This window comes from Festucalex cinctus, chromosome 3, assembly GCF_051991245.1.
Source record: "Festucalex cinctus isolate MCC-2025b chromosome 3, RoL_Fcin_1.0, whole genome shotgun sequence".
Lineage (NCBI taxonomy): Eukaryota > Metazoa > Chordata > Actinopteri > Syngnathiformes > Syngnathidae > Festucalex > Festucalex cinctus.
The window spans coordinates 23,317,469-23,336,415 of record NC_135413.1 but is presented as its reverse complement, the minus strand read 5'-3'; the positions used below and the strand labels follow the sequence as shown (position 1 = coordinate 23,336,415).

Sequence of the window (18,947 nt, the reverse complement as noted above, 5' to 3'; positions counted from 1 at the left end):
TTCTATGTAAAAGAGTTTTGTGACCCCAGTCTCCACAAATATATGCATTATTATTACATTTATTACTGGGAAATTTTGACTTGGACGTGTGGACTGGAATTCAACCAGGACAGGCTTTCCAAGTCAGGGACGGTCATTAATTGCGCGCTCAAAAAAATTAGTAGCATTAAAGGAACTTTAAATTAACTCAAAATTAACGCATTAATTGTGACACCCCAAATATAAATAAAATAAGCCTCTTGACCAATCAAATGACACAATTTCTCTTTTGTGATTTGAAAATTGCATTCTCCTTGACTCACCATCCGATGCTGTGGTGCTCCTTCCAAGAGTTGAGAACATGTTCATGCGTCTGGAGGAGGTGAACGAGCGGGAGAACACCATGAAGGCTTCCCTGCAAACGGTGGATCTCCGCCTGGCCCAGCTGGAGGAGCTCCACGGCCGGATGGCGATGGCCTTGGAGAAGCTGGCGGGGCTGGACAGACTGGAGCTGACCCGGACCCACTCCCGCAACTCGTCGGTGTGCGATCCGTCCGGTCTGGTCCGCCAGGGCAGCGTCAACAGCGCCGACGGCTACAGCCTCTACCGCTTCCACATGGACATGGAGGAGTTCGCCACCAAGCAGAAGGACGCCGAGGACGCGGCCAAAAGTAGCCTGGAAAAACCGAAGGGCCACGCTTCCGCCACGTACGCTCTCAACGTCAACGAAGGCGCTCACGGCTTGAGTCGAAGCCGGCCCGGCTCCTGCGTGGACATCCTCATATCGCCGTGTGAACCCAAGCTGGCGTCCGCCGGATCCAGCAAGGAGACGCTCGCAAGCTCCCCGGATCAGATCGCCGACAAGAACCGACTCAAACCGTCCTCCTCGCCCAAACGGGCCAAATCTCTGAGACACTACCCGGCGGAAGAGCCCGCCGCGTGTCCTCTCACCAAGAGGCGGAGCATGAGCACCATCATCATCAGCCCTCCCGACGAGGAGCCCGCCGAAAAAGCCCAACCGCCTCCCGCGGCGGATTCCAAATCGTTGCGCGACGTCCCCGCCGACAGCCAAACGTCTCCCGTTTCAAAGCGGCGGGCCATGAGCGGCATTATTTACCGTCCGGCCGAGGCGGCGGATGACTACACGTCCTTCGTGGAGCACTTTCAGAGCCCGGAATCCGACGGGATCCATCCAACAACTAAAAGCGAATGGACGACGCTCACGGAGGAGCAAATCAAGACGAGGGTGAAGAGGAACATGTCGGACGGCGCTCGGTACCTGAGCGTCACCGAGGAACGCTTCCTGCCGTCGCACAGGTCTCTGAGTTGGAACGCCAAAGATCGCAAGGCGAGGGGCGCGGCGGGCGGCAAGAGAGCGTCCAGCAGCGAGCGGGACCTCGTGGACGCTTGTGAGATGAACAACGATGACACGCGGCAGACGAAATGACGTCCGGAAACAACATTCATGCAGGAGGGTCTCGATATGAAGGATTGAAAGAGGAGTACAGTTACTTGCGGCTGGACTGGCACAAATAATCGGACCTTGGGCTTGCCAGCTCAGCCAGACTCCTGACCCACCCTTGGGTATACCACATAGTTCTACCACTTGGTTGCTCCTTCTAAATTGTGGGCCGGTCTCTTGGGGTAAAATGGAGGAAAATAATAATTATAATAATAGCACCACATCGGCCCCAAAAGACACCGGCCCACCGGGCATCTGTCCTGTGTGCCAGATGGCCAGTCCAGCCTTACATTAGAGAGTGAAAAAAATATAAAAATAAAAAATAAAATAGGTCAAATGTGAGTGGAAAAGTCGCAATTTTGAGAGTATGTTAGTGTAATGAGGGAAAATACATGCTAATTTTATGAAGGGGAAAAAATGAAGTTGCAAAATTACGGTAAGTTGGATTTGATGATTTAAAAAAAAATAATAATACAATAAGTGACTTTTTTTTTCTCCTTAGTGAGCAGAGGTCAGGGGTGGGCCGTTATGTTGCTAAAATTTAAGTAGATATTGTTCAATGGAAAAAATATTTAAAAAAATTTAAAAATATTTCCAAATAGTCATTTTAGAGCTGCAATTTTCATGCTGTAATATTTTGTTTTGCTAACTATTATCATACAGTCAGAATCTATATCGGAACATGTCTAGCTCAGAGAATAAATTTACTATTTTTAGGAAAGTGGTGATGTTAAGTTGTACTATTTTGCTAAGTTTTTTTTTATTATTGTACTGGTACAAAAGTTCAGTTGTGAAATTGAGAAAAAAAATAAAATCTTATGACTCTAAAGTTAAAGTATGATGAGAAGTCACGTTATTGAAAAAGTAATAATGTGATAATGTAATTGTCATATTAAGTCAAAAAGTCAAATAGATCAAGGTCAATGTATAAGGTTTTAATTTTAGGAGAAAAGAAGTCATAAAGTTCTAAAAATAAAGTTGTTTTGTTGAACTGAGAAAAGTTTTAATGAATGAAAATGAAGTGACAAAATAATTACAAAAATAGTTATAATTTTATGAAAACTGAGATATTAAGAAAATAAATCTGAATATTACATGAAATAAAGAAGTCACAATGTTGAAAAAAAATAAAATACTGCAAAAGTTGTAGTTACAAAAAATAGTCACATTAAATATATAAAAAAAGTCTCAATTAAAATATTGCAAGGAAAGTTAAGAGAAAAAAAAACATTGCAGTGCAACAGTACAGTGATAGCAAACCAAAATTCTATTTGCTCAAGTTACTTTCTTCCACACACTTTTATGCTGTCACTCTTGAACAATTCACTCACCGACTTTAACAGCTTTCCGCATTCTTTTAATGTGAAGAAAACCTTTTGAATGTCAACACAAATTGCACCTTGACGTGAACTTTCAACATGTACTCAACAATCATTTTCTGCACAGGCTGAACCGTCGTCTTCTCTTCAGGTAGTTTACAATGTGCTAACTTAATATTCCCACAGCGTTCATGCAAATACTGACAACATGGATTCGCTGCATCTCGTCCGAAGAATTTATATTTTGTCAGCGATTAATAAATGATTTTTTCTTTTAATGACACACGTGGACACTCTATTCTAATGCCTTCAGGACAATAATAATATGGGTCATTTGCATATCATTTGAATAATAACGGTAAAGACTGAATTTAATTTTTTTTTTTTTTTTTTTTAGCTGTTCACAAATCAATCACAATAACAAAAAACAGTCTTAGGAACACTTTAAACAATCTAAACTGACAATATTCGTCACATTTGAGACAATTATTTTGTGTATCATTTATTCCATCTATTTTATTATTTAATATATTTTGCGTTTATATTCTTAGGTTCATTTACGTTTTTACAATTTCAGTCCGTACATTAAATTACATCTTTAATATTTTCTTTCCAATGTTTGACGTCAGCTGGATAATTTCCAGCCAATCTTGTAGCGGGACGTGTTAGGCGACCCCGATACGATCTGGCAGCCCAATCACAGCTAGTACCGACATTTTTCATATATGAATATGTGAGCGTAACTGACAACTGACTTATGCCTAAAATGTTAAATCAGTATGTTTTTGAAAGATTTTTTAACAGTTGTCTTTACCGTTATTGATCAAAGTGTGTGTATATATATATATATATATATATATATATATATATATATATATATATATATATATATATATATATATATATATATATATATAAAATGACCCATTTACATACACATAAATACAAATACAATCATTGCCGGGACTTGATATGTACGCCGCACAGCATCCTCGTGTTCAATATGGCACAAGGTATAAAAGTAGTGCTACAAAGTGATAAAATGTGAGGCGTTTTGTTATTTTACATGTATAAGAACACGATGGTTTGCTAAATTGAATAACTGAGGTCAGGGCGAAACAGAAAACGGACTCCTCAGAGGCGTCGGCTACAAACAAGCCGTGGCCAACCAGTCACGGGTCCACGCCCCGGTTGGGCGTCGAGCGTCTTCAACGGGTCGTGCGGGAACCCGTCGGCTCGATGAGGCCGAGTTTCCCTCCAAAAGTCACAGTGAGAAGCCCCCTCAAAAAGAGCAAAGTCATGCGGGCGTGCTCTAGATGAGCGAACACTTGAGGAATTTGATCCTCTTGGATTTCTTCTCGGTGATCTTGACTGCTTTTGCAGATCCTCCGGCAAGGCTGTCAGTCTGTTAAACAAAAGAAGAAAAACAATCACATTCATGTGGACTGAAGGTAAATGTGACATGCGATCCTGTAAAATACTTACTGTCTTTGAGCTCAGGTTGTGCAGGATGTCTCTTCCCATGGTATAAAATGCCTGGTTCAAATCAAAACATAACAGGTTAAATGTTACATTGGGAAAAAATATCTCGACTTGACGCACCACCAAACAAAAAGTGACTACACAAATCGATTGTAACTTCTGCCATCTAGTGGACAACGCAAGCATCGCATATATTTTATTTGACGTAAACAATTTCCAGACCGATTACCGGTAAGTGGCATTGGATAATTTTCCACACACTGCTTGAGAATCACTGCATTACAGTTTGTCCATTATATAGTGGTTCATACCACAGCCACACAACATCACAGTTTTTTTTGTTTTTTTTAAGAATATATGCACTTGTCAAACATAGAAATCTATTCTCTTTTACAAGTATAGCAATTAGGAGTGTGACGATATATCGATATCGGATTAAAGCGTGATGCTTTGTCTCCCGGTAGATTATCGATAACGCCTACGCAAGTATCGCGATATTTGTAGTTAATATACAGCCACTATAAATGGCTCCATTGTTCATGACTTAGTGTGCATTTACATGGCGGGCCACTAGGGGGAGCGCCTCATAAGAGTGGCAGCGAAATGGACGCAAGTCTTCAGGGGAAGAAGAAGAAGTCAGCTTACTTTGACTTGTGAACGACATTTATCTGTCCAGCAACTGACTTACTTTTGCATACGTTTCTATGAAAAATGTGTATTATAGCTTATAACATTTCAATACATATTTTAAGTTAACTTTTTGACGCACACAATTTCGGCAAAATATTAATTTAATTGAATTTAATATTTAACACTTGCAAAAGTGTTGTTTGAACTATGTTTAGTATGTTGTCAGTCGCAGTTTAAGATCACCGTAAAACTAACACATAAAACTAGGCAGTAGGCAATAAAACATTGTATATTTAAACAGCAAAATGTTCCACCTAAACCATATAATCCTGCTTGAACATCCACTAGCTGAATGCTAACATATAATGTGAAACACCATAGAAAGGCTAACGGAAATTAGCATAAATGTTACAGTACTTCTAAACCTTCGAACTACTGCTACTTTTACACACACAAATGCAGCATATATCAATATTCCCAGGCATATAGTAAATATTAAAACAACTTAATCTCATTCGAAATATCAAGACTACAAACACTGACGTACCTCTTCTACATTGACACTTGTCTTTGCACTTGTCTCCATGAACTTGACGCCATAATCAATAGCCAGCTAAAAAGAGGGAAAACTGCATTTTAGGTACCTTAATGACACATTTTAATGAGTTGGTGTTGACGGAGGGGAGACTCACTCACTTTTTCACCCCTGTCTTTGGACACCTGCCGCCTGTCACTCATGTCACATTTGTTACCCAGGATCATCTTCTCCACGTCCGACGAGGCGTGCTGGCAGTTGACGGACAAGTCAGTCAAACAGAGCATTTTTGCTACATCATTTTTTTAAATATATGAACTATTAAATGTCTGTCCACTCCTGCATTAGACAGTGAGCGTTGCCGTGAGCAATATTTCAGATTTATATAGCGCTTTTTTTTTAACCAACTGAATGTGGAACTGACTGGAGAGGCTAACGAATGGCGTGCAGGAGAAGCTAGCAAAATCTAGCGAGAGCAGAGGGAGACAAGCGGTGGATTATATTTTTTAGAATGTACGTTGAATGTGATAGAACTTATTTTATTTCCTATTATTTAAATTTGTAGTTGTTTTTCAATAGTAGTTTACCACTAGATGGCGCTAAATAATACACACTGTCCAAAAGAGAATCAGTTTAACCATTTTCCGTATTTTGAAACTCACCTCTTCAATATTCCTGACCCAGTTCTTAATATTTTCAAACGACTTCTCGTTGGAGATGTCGTAGACCAGCATGATTCCCTGAGAGGAGGACAAAGACGAATCATTGTTTCTTGGTGCAGCTCCTGGACATTCCAGCACAGTGAGTGACGACTTACCATGGCTCCTCGGTAGTAAGCTGTCGTGATGGTTCGAAAACGCTCCTGGCCTGCGGTGTCCCTGCACGAGGGCATCCCGCGAATACAAATTGGCAAAGATCTGCGTCCAGTTTGTCAAAAATTAAAGTCAAATGACACTCACCAAATTTGAAGTTTGACTCGTTTTCCGTCCAGCTCGATTGTTCTGATTTTGAAGTCTATACCTGTGTTAAAATGAACAGAATGTCTAATTTTCTGCCTATAATTCATAACTTTTATGCATTAAGAGACCAAAAAGACACTATTTTAGTCATGATATATTTTTAGATAGATAGATAGATAGATAGATAGATAGATAGATAGATAGATAGATAGATAGATAGATAGATAGATAAAAATGAATCTCACACCCGTTATCTTCTTCCCATGCAAACAATCTGTTTTTTAAACGTACCCGAATGCACGCTAATGCAGTCACGCATAACCTATATCGGATTTAGTGCATATGTGTCCATGCATTATTATGCGTGGCGGTTTACTCACCTATGGTGGATATGAAGGTGGTATTAAAGGAGTCTTCGCTGAATCGAAAGAGCAGACACGTCTTGCCCACGCCGCTGTCGCCGATAAGCAACAGCTTGAAGAGGTAATCGTACGTCTTCGCCATTGTGCGAAGCAAACGGGACAAGATTTGGGTCAGTAAACGGGAATGCTGGGCCGGGATCCCCCGTTTTGTGGGTCCTCAGCTGTCCGTCGGTCTGGCTGCGGGCCAGTGCGGAGAGGAGTGACGTAATGCCGCGCGTTGCATTCTGGTCCATGTAGTTTTTGCTACCAAATCGCTACTGTTGAGATCTTCTTTTGCTAAACACACGTGTTGTTTGCTTTGTATTTTAACATTTTTATTAATACTGTATTTTAAAAATAATAATTATACGGTAGGCTTTCTTACCACTTGAAGCATTTCTTGATATTAAATAAACTTAATGGTGCAATCAAGTGTATTATAAGTTAATTATTAATCAATTTTTACTATTCATTTACTTTTATTATCAATTTCCTGTTGGATTGTAAACACTACATATCAAAAGAACGGCTTGGCGATAATCACAGTTCCTCCCAGTTGGTGTCCACCACTACCAAGAAGAAGCCTACGACGTAGACAACGCTACGCCAGCGCGGCAAGATGCCTGTAAGTTAATAACTTTAAACGTGCCCGATATTTTTCTTTAGTTTCTTAATTGCGACGCTTCACGTACGCGTGTGTAATAAAGCAGTTGTCACTCAGGGTGCGAATGGTGTAACTCGTTTGGAAATAACATCGTGGTGTGCGTAGTCGGAGCAAGCACATGGTGTGCTGTGTGCTCGTGTTTATGGTTAGCCCTGCTTTAGCTTGGCGAGGCGCGGGGGTCGTCTACTTGCTGGAGACTCAGCAGTGCGTAGGGGGTTCGTGGTGTGGTCCAGAAAATAGTCTGCGCCGTTTTTTTTTCTCACAACGACCATTGCTCAACTTCTTCGTTAAAAATAGCTAAATGAACGTTCAGGCCGTTAAGTGAATTGCGACTATTTGGATTTAAAATGGATGGGACTGTTATTCACGTCTTGTTTGAAGCTGCAAACGCACTTAGCATATTTACTCGAACAGACCTTTGATGCATGCTTACATTTTCGTTACGTTTCTGTTTACAGAACAAAAAGCGAAACAACCCTGCTTTCGGGCCTAATTAAATAAGGAACACCTTATAAGGTTGTTAATTTTTATATATGCACATTTTTATATCGTATTAAGAGTGGTGTAGCTTCATAAAGAACACACATTTAATGAAATAAGTGACACAGTAAAAACAAATAAAAACAGTAAAAGCAAATTTGATTGCAAATAACTGATATTTAAATTTTTTATCACATTTTTTCTAGTACTGTATATCGTTTTCTAAGTTCACTGTGGCTGCTTTATCACAATCGCTCTGTATAATTTAATAACACCTACGTAATGTAATCCACACTTTAAATTCAATTCCTTAGGAAACCTTATCTGAATGAATCCATGCTATCTGTTTTTGTTAATTGAGCAATGTGCTCTTGCGAATACACAATTTTTGCGCTACTGGACTATCAAGTATTATAACTCATACATGCTGCTCCTTTATGTTATTATTACACTGTTCCTACATGTCAGGTATCACATAACCTGCTGTATGTTTTAGTTGGCTAAAGACCTCCTTCATCCCTCTTTTGAGCATGAGAGAAGACAACACAAAAAGAAAAGACTCGTTCAGAGTCCAAACTCCTATTTTATGGATGTGAAGTGTCCAGGTAAGCATAACATGAGTGACATTTTACTAGTTACGAAGAAATGTATTTAATTTGTGCTATTTTGCAGGCTGCTACAAGATCACTACTGTGTTCAGTCATGCACAGACAGTGGTCCTCTGTGTGGGCTGCTCCACAGTGTTGTGTCAGCCTAAAGGAGGAAAGGCCCGACTCACAGAAGGTAACGGCCAAGCATGCAGTTATTTAGCACAATGTCATAAAATAACATCTGAATCTTAACCTGAATTTTCCATCTGCTTCCCAGGTTGTTCTTTCAGGAGGAAGCAGCATTAAAATGAAACCATACTCACAAGATGTGCATTGTTAATTAAATCCCTGGTTGAGATGTCACTATGCAGCGGACAAGATCATGTTTGTGATTTTATAAGCTTTCAAATATGCCTTTAATACAATGAATTTACAAGTCAATAAAAAAAGGTGGAAGCAATTGAAGCACACTGGGACTTTTATTGATAAAACCTTTTTTTCCTATGACTTGAAATGACCTTCACAGAAAGCATACAAAGTAGTCCTTTAAACTTTTCAATAGTGAACAATACATCTGTCTGGAAAGTTGTTACATATAGAAAAGACCAGCAAACAGGTATATATTGTTTATGGAACAGAAACACAAACCTTGCATAACCATATCTGAAGAGTTAAATATAAGCAATCAATGTTTTTCACCAAGTGGTACAGTTCAGCCCATTTACATTTCTGTCCAAAAGGTGAGTTAGGTCCGCCGCACACCGAGCAAACAAATTGCAGTCAACCACCCTTTCCTCAGAAAATGTGATCATGACCATGACAGGTTTCATTGGCAATTATTTGAGCACTTCTTGTGGAATGATCTGGTGAAACACAAAAGCCAGATCAGCCTTTTCGCAACCGAACTGCACCACTTGGCTGTCAAGTTATGTTTCCATCTCAATGGTTCTTGGAACAAACTACAAGTAGGACTGGCTGCTCAATCAACCACAAGTTAAAACACGGTGACAAAAGCACCCCCCAGCCCAGGTTATGCAATTTGTCGGCAGAGCGGAAGACTACTGCGTCTGACACTGCACCCCACTTCTGGGACCCTCCTCGTCTTCATCGTACGCTTCTCTGCCGTAACGGCGCTGCTGCGTCCGCTCGTCCACCTCGCAGAGCTCCACCTCCTCCGTGTCGTCGGCGATCAACACGTCCTCCCTGGGGGGAAGCAGCCTTTCCAGCTGGAACATGAGATGCTCTGGGAGCCAGTGTTTTTCCGGAAACTCCACCTGGACAGTCCAGTATTATACACCTCAAGTTTAAATGTGATTTTTTTTGGTTGATGTGTTGCCAAACAAGAGAACCAACTGTTTTGATTTACAAGCAGTCACATTGCTTGGTCGATTATTTTTTTTGCTTTGGTTTACAAGAGAGCTTATAGCATTGTGAAAATATTCACATACTATGTGCATCGTGATTAATTCACTGAAATTCAAACCTTGTCCACCAGGGGGTAGTATAATACAGCAACCAAGCCACAAATGAAGACTTTGAACCAGAGGTGTCAAAAATATATCCCATAGAACACACATGGCAGTTTTTCGACTAAAATCAACTGTTGTTGCAGTTTTGTTCACTGGAGGGCAAACTGACAACCACTTGTATGAGATTTTGAAATTTGGCTGTTACCCAAGATTTGATGCCAAATCTTCTTGTTAAGAAATTTCATTTTTTTTTTTTTTTTTTTTTTTTTTTTTTTTTTTTTTTTTAACGACTGCCACCTCTGGGCCAAAGTGTAACTGCAGCATCTGTATTAGGCTTGTTCATTGTGCACGATCTTAAAGTGAAGCCACAGTTGACAAACGAATACATGACTTCAAATGAGGTAAGAAAAACTCCGCCCCCTCACCAAAGAAACTGTGGAATGTGCGAGGGTCCGCACACGCTAATATAAAAGAGAAGATAAAAGCTGATAGATGCAGTCAGAGTAAAACAGTCACGGCTTTTTGCACTCATTTGGGCATTGGTAGAGCATGTATGATGTAGAAAAAGCTTTAATGTTACCTTTTTAAACGGCACAATGCACCTTTAATCTTCCGTCATTAAAAATACATTAACCAAAAAAAAAAAAAAAAAGCTATTTGTAGGGCTGTAGCATATTAGTTACATTTAATTTAACTCATTCACTGCCAGTCATTATAGAAAATTTTTACATTTCCAATACTCACGTGATATTACATTCAATAATTATATATAAACCGAATCTACCAAATAACAGAATAGACTCCCTACTTTTTGTCCCGTCCCGTTCTTTTATAATTGACAGCAGAAAAATGTAGGTTTGCCAAAATACAGCCATTTCTCCCATGGACTCTGAAACTGTGTTTATTTCCTATAAAATGGGGCAATGATGTCATCTACCGGTGGTTGGGCATCAGTAAAGTTGTTTCCAAGTTTGATATTTACAGTGGAGCATGCTCAGATTCGCCCCCATTTACACCGCTCTAAAAAATACAATTGACAAGTATACTTGTCAAAGGCAGTGAATGAGTTAATTTTAATAGAGAAACCTGACTTAAGTGGTCAGAGAATGAATTCAAGTCTCAAGTCAAGCTAATTCCGATCTCACCTGGAACTGTATGAAGAGTTGTCCCTTTTCGTAAGGGTGCCGATACACCGGCATGCCTTCGTTCTCTATCACCTTGGTGTCGTTGTTCTTGATAACTTCGCCTTCAACGGGGCAAACAGAAGACCTTAATGGCAGCGAGAGACGGCGCCGCCCGTCAGTCTTGCAGTGTGGGTGCGTAGCGCTTACCTGGTTGCGAGCTGATGAGGAGCGTCCGGTCGTCCAGAGTGCTGATGGCCTTCTTGAAGCCACACAGGGCCTCCACCAGTTTGATGCTCATGGTCATGGTGAGGTTGTCGTCGCTCCGCTTGAATTGGCCGTGCTCCTTCTGGTCCAACACGATGATGACGTCGCCGGGCTCCAGGTCGGGCTCCTGGTCACCTTCGCCGTGAAATGTAATTTTCTGACCGTCTCTCATACCTTCAGTCAAAAAAAAATATATATATATCAGTATTCCTTGACATCATGGAAGAAGATCGAGTAGTAGCTCAAGTGTTTATTACCTTTGTCAATGTGGACCTCGAGAATTTTCTTCTTGCGTTCCACTTTGTGCCCATTGCAGTTCTTGCAGCGGTCCTTGGAGCTGAACGACTCGCCCTGCCCGTGGCAATCTCCACACATGCTTTGAATCTGCTGAATCATGCCTGGTCCGATCTGCTGCACCTTGATCTGCACTCCTCTTCCCTTGCAGTTGGAGCATTTCTCCAAGGCGCCTTTCTTACCACCGTAACCTGAACGTCAACAAAATACACTTGGGAATTATTATTCAAGACAGACAAAAACAAAACAGAAGTAGACATGCAAGAGGGAATGTATACCTTCACACTTTTCACATATAACGTTCTTCTGGAGTGCCAGCTTTCTTGTGGAGCCATTGTACATGTCCTCCAGCGTTACGCTCAGCTGGTGGACAATGTTCTTCCCTAAAAAGTTTGAGTTTACATTTGGAAGTCAATGTGTCCTTTCTTAAAAAAATAAAAAAATAAAAAAATCTCGATAAGCTCTTACCTCTCCTCTCTCTCTGCATCCTTCCCCCGCCTCCAAAGAACATGTTGAAAATGTCCATGGGGGACGACCCGCCGCCCATGCCGCCTTCTTTAATTGCTTGCTCCCCCCCTTGGTCATACAGATCTCGCTTTTTTGGATCCGAAAGCACGTCATATGCTTGCGATATAAGCTTGAACTGCGGACAAAAGACAGCATCACGTAATCCTCACAAGAACAGCGTCTGAATGTTAAAAAGGGAGTTTGCCGTTTTGAATGGAGCCTCACTTGACTCCTGCCTGCAGCCCCTCGAGTCTCTAACCAAAGCCACGCCCCCTCACTATCATGCACGCCACGTGCACTGTACAAACATACAATGTAAACAAGCCAAACTTAACCACGGCTGCCAACGTTTTCTAACATTACTTACTAATGATGATTTCTGGGGTTTGATGCATTTTTTTAAATGTGCAATCAACCAAAAACCCCCAAAAAGTGGACTTACCACATCCCTGACAAATGATCAACAACACCCCTTTTGTTTTACACTCTTATCAACACTGGCCTATATTATTATTATTATTATTATGGATGTTCAATACCCCTTTTTTTTTATACTGTTACCAGTATGAATATTCAACTTTTGAGTAATCACCGATACCTCGAGTATTTACCCTTTTTTAAAGAAAGACCTACGGTATATATCTCAATACAGTATTTTTCCTTAATATTGCATAAAATTAGCAGCAATTTTTTATTATTCTCCCCCCTCTACTTGTTCAGAAAACACAGTTTAATTAAATAAATTTTATACATAAATACTTTATGGGTATCTTTGAGCCTTATGTATCGGCCTCCATCACGAGTACCAATACCTTGAAATAAGGCTGGATATCGGCACAATATATACTCACCATCCCTAATTATTATTAAGTATATTGTTATTACACTCTGTAATATGCTATTCTTGTCAAGGCGCAATGTGTTTTAAAATAGTTAAAATTAAATTTACAGGCATAAACTGAGGCTAGAGAGGGATGAGGGATGAGGGATGAACCCCCCCAGCTAATATTCTATGGTCTATTAACATGTAAAGTAATATGCATAATTTTACAGTGGCTAACAAAAAAATATATAATTTATTTTGTGTGACTACAACCGTGTTTTTGGTTAACACTTGGGCCTACTTAATTGCTGTACTTTAATGAAATTCTGACTATTGATGACTGAGCTCCTAACACCCGACAGCCCAGAATTGCATAACCTCTTGCTATTACATCATGTGGTATTCCAGACCGGATCATAGAGCTAACAAGTCAGTGGACTGACTGTACACTGTACCTAGAAAGAGGAGCTACCAGATCATTCCATAGGGTGTAAAATTAGAATGGTGCATTCCCAACAGCCCGTAGACGGCCACAGAGAAAATCAAAAAGTCTATATTTAGCCTAAGCTCACCTTCTCTCCCTCATTGGGGTTCTTGTCCGGGTGATATTTTAATGCCAGTTTTCTGTAGGCTTTCTTTATTTCGTCCGCAGACGCTTTGGGTCCCACACCAAGGAGGTCGTAGTAGCCAGTTTCGCGAACCATGATGACAGCCTTAAATAAAGATGGGAAAAAATAAATGAAAAGGACGAAAAAAAAGTCAGCAACTAGATGATCTATTTCCCATTTAACTGTCCTGGTTGTTAGTGGTCGCCATGCTAACGTGAGTCAACAGCGTTTACGCTAGCAACCAACCGGCTTGGGAACACAAAGCTCTTAAAAAGAATATCAAGTCTATTATGCCACATTCATAACAGAACGCCGCGTAGTTATAACGAAACATAATTTAAATATGAATAGAGTGGAGTTGGTCGCACTCAAATAATATTTAAAAGCATTTGGTCGTTATCGGTTATCACGTGCGTTAGCCTTTCTCTCGTATAACTGTGTGCTAACCCCAAAATACGACTTAATTTCGCAAAATAGCTATTAAAGCGTTTCTCATCACTTGATCCACTTACTTGTGGGCTTATTGTCCTCTTCGAGATAACTGTCGCGTCGCTGCGAAGTGAAGCCGGTTCTCTAGGAAGATGGCTGGTCCTTATAGCTGCTCTTCAGCGTGGAACTTTCTGGAGAGATCGAGCTGGATGGGCCGGATGCTTTTGAGTACGGAAGCCCGGAAGGGACGAAGCGCTATGATGAGTAATTACATGTTGAAATTCTTTATGATACAAAATAGGAAAAAAATAAATAAAAAAACAAAACAAAAACAACAAAAACGCTATTCATATTTTCATCTAAGGAAAATATAGTCTTAAAGATACCTAACGTGCATTTTGGACTTAATAGATTATCGACTAACCCGTACTTGAGTATTTATTTTTTTTATGATTAATTTGTACTTTTACAAGTTCCTACACATGTAAACAAGACAGCTATATAGCACTTCCTACTCCTTACTGGCAAAACACCGTTTGTTTGACTTCACCGTGTAAAGTATTTGCATTACGTCTGTTGATGTATTTGACTTTATTTTCTTTCTTCTGTACATTACTTTGTTTTTATCTAAATGCAAAAGTTGAATCTGTACCTCACATTTTATTTAACAGTATTTATGTGAAGGCATGTATCAGTAGTTTCATACACTGAGTAGGCCTACTTTTGCTGTCACTTCAGACAAATTGGCCTATGTATGGAAAGATGCCAGATGAACAAACAAAAGAGACGGCATTATGTTAAAAATGACGTTATCTGGCAAGACAAGTTAAACCTTGCAACAATGCAAATGACCTTAGCCAGTGGGAATTGGAATGATAAACACTATGCAACCGTTTCTGTAACTCTGCTAAGGAAGCAAAACAAATTATGTGTCATATAAGGAAAAATAGGAGAGCCAACCAAGTGTAGCGAGTGATTAGTAATTTCAAAACAAAACAAAACCATCAGCTCAAAACGTTGAGTGGGTTGTTATGCTTAAAAGGTACTAATGTAATCTAATCAAATTAAGTCATGACAGCCAAAATTAGTGATAGCCTATGGAAAATTGAATTTTGGTCCACTTTAGCCAAATGAAAACAAAAGAACAGTATGTTACATAACTTCCAATCGCTCATTCAGATTGCAGACCGAGAATACCATCTGCGCTCACACTACAGTGTTTCTTTTTTCGGAAAGCAGGAACAGTGCATAGAACTATGTTTGTGACGTCCTGATGACACCCTGAACAACAAGTGCAGGCTGATTCTGTCAGTTTATGTCCCTATTTTAATTTCTTAATCATCCATATTAACAGTATCTATTAAGTCATGACAATAACTGTATATTCTTGTGGGCATAAAATTGAAGTACAATGTTGACAATTATTGTACACAACCAGTCACCTTAGCAGCTGAAGAGGCATAAGATATAAAACACATTTAACACACAATAAAGTCAAGACATTTCTGATGTCATGCTAGCATTTATGATGTACATTCATAATATCTGACACAAAGCAGCAAAAAAAACAAAAAAACATAAACAAACCTTTCCATATTTCCTTTACTGATATCAATCGTATGTAATAATCTAAAGGTATGATTATTTTCAGATTAAGAATAATAACTCGTGACTTTAATTCAAGTATAATTCTATAGAAGTAAGTAAACTCTAGCAGTTATACACACATCAATATAATAATAATAATAATAATAATATTAATAGTCCTCTTCCTACTTCCTTCAAACCCAATAAAATAGATTGAATATAAAATCTCTTTGAAGAAACTGCTTAGACAGGTGCAAATAAAGAAGACATTCAGGATTGCAAATCCTGAGATAGTTTTAATTATGTTTTGGTTTCAAATGTGAGCAAAAAAGAGGCAACCGCTAAACTAGTACTATTAGAGATCTCGCACCCGTTGACATATTGCTTCTGTAAATTCGGAACACTTTGACTTCCCTCCGAGGTCTCCGGTGAGCACCTACAACAAAGACAACAAAAAAGGGCGTTACATGTGAACGTGATGTCAAACCTGCGCGAAAGGACGACGTTTACCTTTTTGTCCCGAATGGTGTCGAAACAGGCGGTCTCGATCCTCTTTGCGTGGTCGTGCAGTCCCATGTGGCGCAGCATCATGACCGCACTGAGCAGTAAGGCGGTGGGGTTGGCCATGTCTTTTCCTGCTATGTCGGGAGCAGTTCCATGAACCTGAAAAAACAAATCTCATCTTTGAAAACGGCTACACAGAAATGTTAAACAGAATGAGAGAGAACATACAGACTCAAAAATGGCAACACCATTGGTGCCGATGTTTCCACTGGGGGTCACTCCGAGTCCTCCAATAAGTCCAGCACAAAGATCACTGAAGGTAAACAGTAACTCCCGTTTTTATCCATGGGCGGCCATTTTGCCAATTGCTGTCGACCGACAATGACATCACAGTGCCCAAGCTTCATCTTATGAACATCACTTGACCAAATCCAGAATACAGGCGAGCCGTGATTGGTTGTTAACCCCCCCCCCCCCCCCCCCCGGCACTGTGATGTCATTTTCAGACACATTATAAATTGTGTATTTTCTTACCTCAAAATGTCTCCATACAAATTTGGCATCACAAGAATATCAAACTGTGTAGGATCCTGCACCATCTGTAAATAATGGTGGTGGTTCAGAAAAATAAAAGACAGCTATGGGTGGGGGAAAAACAGTTTTGGGCACTTACATTGAGGCATACAGTATCTAAATACATCTCAGTAAATTTGATATCTTTATTCCTTTCGGCAGCCTCTCTGCATTTTCGGAGGAAGAGCCCATCTGACATGCGCCTGATATAAGAACAAAGGACAACAAATTGATTATCACATACAGAGCGGAATGCAAGTTAAATATGTAGTAATTTGGATTGCTTGTGACTCACATAATGTTAGCCTTATGAACAGCCGTAACACTGGTCCTCTTATTATTTCTTGCATATTCAAATGCGTACTCTGCAATGCGTTGGCTGGCTTGCTCTGTAATGAGTTTAATACTCTGCACGACTCCATCAACAATCTGCAAATATGCACACATTCAGTAATCACAATGAAGTAAAAATCAAGTGTCTTTGTTTGAATTCAGTGCAGGAACAGTGTCAAAAGAACAGAATTCAAATCCACTTTTTTTTTTCAAGGTAATTACCACATGTTCAATCCCACTGTATTCGCCCTCCGTGTTTTCTCTGATGGTGACGAGGTTCACGTCCGTGTAGGGCGTCTTGTAGCCCTCGATGGAAACACATGGGCGCACGTTGGAGTAGAGGTCAAAGGTTTTCCTCAGGAGAAGATTCATAGAGGGATGACCTGCGGCAATTGGCGTCTTCAAAGGACCTGGAGACAAAAAAAAAAAAAAAAAAAAAAAACAACAACAAGTTCAGTGTAAACTCAGCCTAATTGGATTTTACCTGATTATACGTATGACCCAAATGTTGGTAAAATAATCATAATCAACACTATCTTACCCTTCAGACCCATTTTGTTCCTGTCCATTGACTCTTTGGCATCTGGAGGAATCACCCACTTGCCCCCAGGGCCTTTAATGGCTGTAACATTTCTCTCCTCCCACTGAATAGGTGCCTGTTTTAAAACACAATTTATAAGAATAATTGTCGTAAGTAGTAAAAGTGCTTAATCAAGTGATTCTTCAGTATTAACCTGAGCTGCTTCAAATATCTTCATGACAGCAGTGGAGATCTCTGGTCCAATTCCATCGCCGGGGATCAAAGTAACAGTTTGCATCTGAAAGGCAGGTCAAAAATGAAAGTGTCGTATAATGACACATGCAAATACCGTCATCCTACAGGGGAGTGACATACCCCACGAGAGAATGTCCTGGTCTCTTTCCTCAAGGCTCCCGCCACATGCTGCACCTGTCAAGCAAAACATACATTAGATATTTGGTCAAGTATACAAATCCTCAATGACAAATGCCATTGAGTGTCAATGACAATAGATAAAATACCAGCTAGTAAGTATATATATTGTGTTTAGTATAAAAAAAAAATCAAATGTACACAATCACACATAGCATTGCTATAAATTTATTGCACAAAAAAACAACAACAATAGGAGATACCTGCCTAACAATGTGTCAATAGGGTATACAAAAAGCTCGAAACTGACTACTCGCGTCAGTATTTTTGAATCAATATACAACATGGCCCAACAAAGCTAGTATAGACATTACTAGCAAATGAGAAGCAACTAGGTCGATTTTCTCCTTAGTAGTAAGTAATACACTGTTTAATACAAAACTAAGATTAACTTACTTCCTTTGCCTTGATTTTATCCTGGCCACTGATCGATAAACTCCATTTTCTGAGTAGGTTAACAATCTGTAGGTGAGGAACATTACATGGACAGTTGTAGCCTCGATGCGGAAGTAATTCGTACAATTAGCTGTCACGTTCATCTTTGGCAAAAAAAAGTGAAGATTACGCATGTTTAATCGTTTAAAATGTGATTTGGGTTGCTATAGTAACCTACAGCAAGGGCGTGCCTGAAAGAGACAAAGTGGCCGGATAGTTCCTGTGTCTTTCCCGAAGAATTTTCGAGTAGGAGTATGACAACAAAATAACCGACACTAGTACGTCATTAGGCGTTAAAGGTTAAGCATATGATAGAACAATTATTTTATAATTGTGGATTTCCCGTACTTACCGCTGACCTCCACGCATTCCCCGCCATGCTTAGCTAGCAGTAAGTAGCCAGCCACCAAGGTCGATGTACTGTAGCGCAGAAGCAGCACATAGTCAAGCTCGCGATAAACATCAGAGAGAACAGTTTTGATTTTGTTTTCAAAATAAAACGATATTATAAATTCACACATAGACTCATGATAATTCATCGATT

General features: G+C 39.9%; 5 protein-coding genes across 11 annotated transcripts in view; 2 read left to right on the top strand and 3 right to left on the bottom strand.

Annotated features, from left to right (window-relative positions):
* trpm1b (transient receptor potential cation channel, subfamily M, member 1b) overlaps positions 1 to 3,011 on the top strand; it is a 31,257-nt gene extending 28,246 nt beyond the window's left edge. For 2 of the 3 annotated variants that reach the window (XM_077516844.1, XM_077516843.1), the window contains one exon: positions 331 to 3,011. In XM_077516844.1, the coding sequence (XP_077372970.1) occupies positions 331 to 1,426 (1,096 nt within the window). In that variant the 3' untranslated portion in view covers positions 1,427 to 3,011. The remainder of the gene's footprint in view (positions 1 to 330) is intronic. The other variant, XM_077516845.1, reaches the window with a different exon arrangement.
* Positions 3,012 to 3,655: 644 nt separating this feature from the next.
* Positions 3,656 to 7,571, bottom strand: LOC144016129 (ras-related protein Rab-8B). The gene is made up of 9 exons (XM_077516851.1): positions 7,153 to 7,571; positions 6,747 to 7,064; positions 6,367 to 6,427; positions 6,225 to 6,285; positions 6,070 to 6,147; positions 5,569 to 5,658; positions 5,420 to 5,485; positions 4,246 to 4,296; positions 3,656 to 4,165 (listed from the first exon to the last, which is right to left on the bottom strand). Exons 2-9 carry the CDS (start codon positions 6,868 to 6,870, stop codon positions 4,073 to 4,075), a joined length of 624 nt encoding a protein of 207 aa, XP_077372977.1. The 5' UTR covers positions 6,871 to 7,064; positions 7,153 to 7,571; the 3' UTR covers positions 3,656 to 4,072.
* Positions 7,129 to 8,966, top strand: rps27l (ribosomal protein S27 like). 4 transcript variants are annotated; one of them, XM_077516855.1, is made up of 5 exons: positions 7,551 to 7,635; positions 7,890 to 7,947; positions 8,408 to 8,516; positions 8,584 to 8,694; positions 8,779 to 8,966. In XM_077516855.1, exons 3-5 carry the CDS (start codon positions 8,498 to 8,500, stop codon positions 8,805 to 8,807), a joined length of 159 nt encoding a protein of 52 aa, XP_077372981.1. In that variant the 5' UTR covers positions 7,551 to 7,635; positions 7,890 to 7,947; positions 8,408 to 8,497; the 3' UTR covers positions 8,808 to 8,966. The 4 variants fall into 4 exon arrangements, with proteins under 4 accessions (XP_077372979.1, XP_077372978.1, XP_077372980.1 ...); XM_077516853.1 differs by lacking the exons at positions 7,551 to 7,635; positions 7,890 to 7,947 and adding an exon at positions 7,129 to 7,392; XM_077516852.1 differs by lacking the exon at positions 7,890 to 7,947 and having other exon boundaries at positions 7,461 to 7,576.
* Positions 8,962 to 14,267, bottom strand: dnaja (DnaJ heat shock protein family (Hsp40) member A). The gene is made up of 8 exons (XM_077516846.1): positions 14,103 to 14,267; positions 13,555 to 13,695; positions 12,121 to 12,295; positions 11,931 to 12,035; positions 11,616 to 11,843; positions 11,302 to 11,532; positions 11,116 to 11,216; positions 8,962 to 9,775 (listed from the first exon to the last, which is right to left on the bottom strand). Exons 2-8 carry the CDS (start codon positions 13,684 to 13,686, stop codon positions 9,560 to 9,562), a joined length of 1,188 nt encoding a protein of 395 aa, XP_077372972.1. The 5' UTR covers positions 13,687 to 13,695; positions 14,103 to 14,267; the 3' UTR covers positions 8,962 to 9,559.
* A 1,254-nt stretch (positions 14,268 to 15,521) lies between these two features.
* Positions 15,522 to 18,908, bottom strand: idh3a (isocitrate dehydrogenase (NAD(+)) 3 catalytic subunit alpha). 2 transcript variants are annotated; one of them, XM_077516848.1, is made up of 12 exons: positions 18,756 to 18,852; positions 18,365 to 18,430; positions 17,912 to 17,965; positions 17,751 to 17,834; positions 17,558 to 17,672; positions 17,239 to 17,426; positions 16,979 to 17,112; positions 16,784 to 16,886; positions 16,645 to 16,709; positions 16,339 to 16,423; positions 16,117 to 16,269; positions 15,522 to 16,042 (listed from the first exon to the last, which is right to left on the bottom strand). In XM_077516848.1, exons 1-12 carry the CDS (start codon positions 18,780 to 18,782, stop codon positions 15,962 to 15,964), a joined length of 1,155 nt encoding a protein of 384 aa, XP_077372974.1. In that variant the 5' UTR covers positions 18,783 to 18,852; the 3' UTR covers positions 15,522 to 15,961. The 2 variants fall into 2 exon arrangements, with proteins under 2 accessions (XP_077372974.1, XP_077372975.1); XM_077516849.1 differs by lacking the exon at positions 18,365 to 18,430 and having other exon boundaries at positions 18,756 to 18,908.
* Between the last annotated feature and the right edge of the window lie 39 nt (positions 18,909 to 18,947).